The following is a 5,546-nucleotide window of genomic DNA, read 5'->3' on the forward strand; positions in this document are numbered from 1 at the left end:
TAATAATGGTGTGGAAAGGATGGCTAAAGTGGGAGAAGGGAGGCCATCAAAAAAGAAAAAAAAAAAAAGAAATTTGAAATACATTTTTATTCTAAATTAAGTAAAAAAAATTAACATAGAAAAAACTTTTTGGGGGTGGGGGTGGCTCATTGCCCACCAGTTGAATAGTCCTGGGGTAAAGGGTCAGGTTATAGGAATATTCACTCAGAGGGTTCCACCTGATGGCTCTGCAAAGTTGGTAAATCCCTTAGGAAATGCACGCTCACTCAAGATCAAGTCCAGTCCTGAGTCTTGTCTTTATGGGAAGTGCTTGGTGGAGTTGGCTGTTCCAGTTGGAGATAGCCTGTTGATTTGTATGTGCTGTACGATGTAGTGGAATATCCATCCATCCATTATCTATACCCGTTTATTTCTTTTCTAGGGTCAAGGGGGTCACTGGTGCCCATATCCAGCAGTCACAGTGCGAGGGGCGGGGTACACCCTGGACAGGTCGTAAGTCCATCACAGGGACACATATGGAGACAAACAACCATTCACTCTCACTCACACCTAGGGACAATTTAGAGTTATCAATTAACCTAACAGTCATGTTTCTGGTCTGTGGGAGGAAGCYKGAGTASCCGGAGAGAACCCACGCATGCACGGAGAGAACATGCAAACTCTACCCAGAAAGGTCCCCAGGCTGGGATTTGATCCGGCGACCTTCTTGCCAAGAGGCATCAGCTCCACCAACTGAGCCACCGTGCCGCCATATAGTGGAATATGACTTGCATATTCTRGTGAGTGTAGGCGTGCTGTTTGAGTAGAACTCAGCCAGTACATTGAGTATTTGTCATGTGCTGGGTTTTGTARGGAGGGAGGAGGGTTCAGAGAAAGAAGAAATAGACAGGAGGGTGAGCGTTAGGGATGGGGGTCAGGAATGGTTAAGGGTGTGGTCTGGTAGGTGTCTATTGGATCTAATCTAATCCAAAGAAAATTTTAGCTTATTTTCTTTAAACATATATCTGTGTGGTTGGGGTTTAGGCCTATATCTGTGTGGTGATTTGGACGGGGGGTCAGGAATGGTTTGGGGGTGTGGTCTGGTATGTGTAATAAAACACTTGTGTATGTCTTAATCCAAATCCTGGGAAAAGCATAATTTTTCTAAAGCACGTAACGTAATGCAAAAAGTCACTGTAGTTGCATTTTATAACCAGCAGGGGYGCTAGTTCCCGTTTCGTTCCTGTTTCCTACCTGTAGAAGCGGCGAGCTCATTCTGAGCATGCGCAGTGTGTTTCAGCTCCTGTTCGTGTAAACAACAGTGGTGTAAACTAGCGAGTTTTGGTTAAAACCGAATTCTAGCAAACACACAGTGTGATGTAAAGCACATATTTAGTAATAATCCAGCGTAAGTGTCACTGTCGTGACTTTAAGTCAGATTATAGATACATTTGACACCGAAGCCGCTGAAATTATTATTGTTTTTCTAAACCGTATATGTTCAGTTAGGTGAGACTCCCCGATGGAGGAGGAGTGTGAGGAGGCTGCAGCCATGCTGTGGTCCATCCAGGAGGCTGTAGAGAGGCAGACCCTGCAGATAGGAGCGTCCGCCTGCGGGGCCACAGCCGTGGTGGATGTGCTGAAAGCCCTCGGTGTGGAAGTGGCCCCCGARGAGGCCGACCGCTGCGTGCAGACCCGGCTGAGGAGAAACGAGTCCCCGCTGCCTGACTACCTGCTGTCCCGCAGCGAAGCTGGTAAATGTCCAGACCATAAACATGAAACATTAACCTTTCAGGTAATGACGTGCATAAAGCACGGCTCCGTGTTGGTGCACATCTTTAATTTAACTCACACAGTCAGACATTCCAGGTGTCACAGATGTTTGCAGAGACTATAACTCCCCTACTGAATGTCTTGAACCCATAAAGGACCGGTTCACATCCATCAGTGGAACATCTGGCTGTGCTTTCAGAAGTCCCCTCTAGAATCAGGTTTATGTCTCGCAAAGGTGGGGCTGCAAATCAGTGGTTCCCAAAGTGGGGTCCTGAAAAGATTTTCTAAATTAATTACATTTTTGCCTTAGTTGCCTAAAATGTATAAATGTAGAATAATAAATATTGTTAGTATGCCCATGTTTAGTTGACCTGATAAAAACTGTTTATCATCCAAAAATAGTTGTGGGCACAGGTCTCTGCTACTGTTATTTTGTGGGTCAAAAGCTGAAAGGTTTGGGAACCACTGCTGTAAATGACTTATACAGGTTTTACTTATTTATTTTTTACTTTTTAGGCGCTTGCTCCACCGGGCATCAGTGTTTTCCAGTGGCCAATGTGTCAATTATAAGAACTAGAGGAGTCAATGGACAATTCATGAATTTGATTTGTATGGGTTGAGTGAGTGCAATAAGACAAAAAAAATACAATGTACAGAAAGCACAGTGGTTTCTATGTGTAAGCTTTAAATTACCTTTGGTATGGTAAGCCGAGAGAGACAGAATTCACATTCTTTAAATGAGAATAGAGTGGGGAAGCAGAGTCTGGTGTTTATTTCTTTCTCCTGCTGTACTGAATCCAAACCGAATAGTGACTTATTAACATTCACGCACCCCTACAGTTTATAATAACACATTATAATGTACTGGGGGTTGACAACATTTTGATTCCAGTGGAGYATATTGACTTGAAGAATTCTTATTGTCATAGTTGGCTTGGTTTAAAAAAAGTCTCAGTGAAAACAGGAATTCTCTCTCRAAACAGCAATTACTTTTTGTAAATTGGTACTTGTGCCATCTTAAGTTATATTAATTTAGATATATTTTTCCCGTTTTGATGCATTAATGCTCTGTCTCATTCTGTCACCATACTCTGATCTTTTCTTACCTGGAATAATAAACATATTCAGCATTTCCCAGTGGTGCCCTGCCACACCAACAGAACATTTTTAAGCTGATATCTAACATTGTATTAAATTTCCCTGATAATACGCATTGCTTTTTTCAAAGTCAGTGTAATAACTTGCTCAGCTTTCTCTTAAATAGGTTGGTGTTCGGCTAAGAAAAGCATTCTTAACATGAGAGGAACTCCAGAAGTGTCACAAAGAAGCAGTCTCTGGTGGGACAACATTCTGTCCCAGGATGTCCCTGCTTGCTAATCACCTCAATGATTGATGCTGATTATTTAAAAGAAAATGACAAAAAAGTGCCTTTTTTACTTGGTCAATAAATCAGTTGGTTCACATCAAGTCTTTTCGTTTCTAAACCATATCAGGTGCCACTCACGCTCAGCTGATCCAGGGGGCTCAGGAGGCCAGTGGTGGGACGGTGACGGGTCGATTCTTCCACCTGTTTCCTCGCCGCCGAGTCCTGCTGGTGCCCTGGCTCGCACGCTGGATCCAGAAGGGCGCCGTCCCCGTGGCCACCATGAACATGCAGCAGGGCGTGCCCAAGGGCGAGGAGGTGCCCGACGCCTGGCACCACCAGCTCATCTTCGGGGTCGCGCCCAACGCTGTGTTCATGACCAACCCTTTGGATGTGGGTGAGTGCGAGAACAGAACTGCTGTTGGTGGGAATCGGGGCGTCGGGTTCCCTCACGGTGTTCTGTTGGGTTTTAGTTAGCGAAGAAGCGGCGCACCGACGTCTCTGCAGCGACTCCGTGTTGCTGATTCGTCGGGACGACGTGCTGCAGCGAGTAACGCCCGACTGCTCGCTGTCTACCCTCTCAGAGAAGCAGTCCGACCCGCGGTGGCAGGCCCTGGACGTTGAGGGTAAAGCAGCTACTTCTGGTGCACAGTTTGCACGCTGACGTCACGTGTTAACTAACCTCTGATGTATACAGGTCAAGTGAAGAAGATGATTCTAGAGGAAGAACTGGAACAAGGTCAACCCAAACGGACTCACATCACAATACCAGCAGCTTACAGTTCGGGTGTGACGCTCTTCACCCTGCAGGACTCTGAGCTGGGACAGGAACTCCTCAGTGCTGCAGAAATCCCTCTGTTGTGATGCTGGAGGGTTAAAACCTGAAGATTTGTTTAATCTTATATTGATGCTGCTGAGGTAACAGGACTGTGGAGACACCTGAACCACGTTAACATTTAATCGTTTTACTCTGTACTGTTAAAAGTCTTTAGCCAGCTTTATTGTCAGTTCTCCACATGAACCAGACATACAAGGAAATCACAACTCTCACCATCCCTCCGTGATGACAGGACAGGACATTCCTCATACTGAAACCACTACTTAAAGCTATAAAGTGCTCCCTCTTTTTATTTCTTTCAGCGCAGATAAACAGAACTGATTCCATCACTTTTTGGCCCTTTACCGTCATCATCCAGTTAACTTAATGATTGAAAAAGTATTTCTTGACTTCTTTCAAAAGTAATGTGTGCTCGACACCAGCTTTGATTTTCTAAACTTACGTCTGTRTGTTTATATCAGAGTATTTATAAAATGATGGAGCCACGGCAGTCGATGTGCCACGTTATTGTCTTTTACTGAAAGGTAATTTGTTTTTACAGACTGACCCCCGTGCCGTGACCCTGAAAGGAAGAAGCGTGTATAGATAATGGATGGACTTTAAAGGAACAACTTTAAAGATGATTTTTTTTTAGTCTAAATTAGTCTTTTAAAATGGTTCAAATGATTTGCAATAAATGCCTGTTTACATGCTTGTAAAATAGCTTGTTTTATTTGTTGTTGTGTTGAACTGTTAAGTATTGTCAAAGGTACATGTATGCTCACAAACATATAACCCTAACTGTATATATCAGTAAGAAAAGCCCCCATTGATGATCTGCTAAGTGAATGTCTCAGGCAGCAGAAACCAAGAATTGAAGAGGAGGAACCGTTATGCAAAGACCCTCAAAGACATGTACCACCAACAGATTGAGGATGTGGTTGATTCAACAAATCCTACCAGTGGCTGGAGAAGATACGGAGAGTACAAGCCTTCAGTGACCCCCAAACTGAAAAACAAAACAAAAAAAAAACAGCTCCAACAGATCCCAGGAAGAACCTCAGAGATCCAGTTCAAGGAGGGCAGATGTGTTACAAGTTAATAGATTTGGCTCAGATTCCAGCAATCAAGTCACTCGTCACACCTGTAGGATTCGTTAAAAAGTAAATAGGAATTTATTCTAAACTATTTTCTACATTCTGTTAAGCTTTTATAATAATCTGTTCACCCAAAAGTGTTTTTTGAAGCCTAGGAAGCAGGATCATTTGATCAAGTCACTTACAAAGTGACAGGATCATTTGATCAAGTCACTTACAAAGTGACTTGATCAAATCTTGGCCACACCTTACAAAAATAACTTGTTCCATCTGTCGGGGAAATAAGCATTTCAACTAAAATTCTGATTATTATGACCCTACACACGAAGCGTAATGATAGGAGTCTTATTGTTTTCGTACTGTTTATTTTTTATTTATTTTTTCCTCCGGAGATCTTTGGTCAACCGTAGCACAAAAACGGCTGCACCAATCAACAAGAAATTTGGCAGGACTATAGATGAGTCTGACCTACACTGCACCAGCCAAAGGTTTTATGATAGACCCCATATTTGAGGAG

At 43.3% G+C, this 5,546-nt stretch overlaps 1 protein-coding gene across 2 annotated transcripts; it reads left to right on the forward strand.

Moving 5' to 3' along the window:
- Nucleotides 1–1,258: 1,258 nt before the first annotated feature.
- LOC106523920 (uncharacterized) lies at nucleotides 1,259–4,655 on the forward strand. 2 transcript variants are annotated; one of them, XM_014017497.1, is made up of 5 exons: nucleotides 1,259–1,387; nucleotides 1,485–1,733; nucleotides 3,246–3,512; nucleotides 3,589–3,741; nucleotides 3,813–4,655. In XM_014017497.1, exons 2-5 carry the CDS (start codon nucleotides 1,502–1,504, stop codon nucleotides 3,977–3,979), a joined length of 819 nt encoding a protein of 272 aa, XP_013872951.1. In that variant the 5' UTR covers nucleotides 1,259–1,387; nucleotides 1,485–1,501; the 3' UTR covers nucleotides 3,980–4,655. The 2 variants fall into 2 exon arrangements, with proteins under 2 accessions (XP_013872951.1, XP_013872950.1); XM_014017496.1 differs by having other exon boundaries at nucleotides 1,260–1,387; nucleotides 1,489–1,733.
- The last annotated feature ends 891 nt before the right edge of the window (nucleotides 4,656–5,546 follow it).

Source organism: Austrofundulus limnaeus, unplaced genomic scaffold (genome assembly GCF_001266775.1).
Source record: "Austrofundulus limnaeus strain Quisiro unplaced genomic scaffold, Austrofundulus_limnaeus-1.0 Scaffold170, whole genome shotgun sequence".
Taxonomy (NCBI): domain Eukaryota; kingdom Metazoa; phylum Chordata; class Actinopteri; order Cyprinodontiformes; family Rivulidae; genus Austrofundulus; species Austrofundulus limnaeus.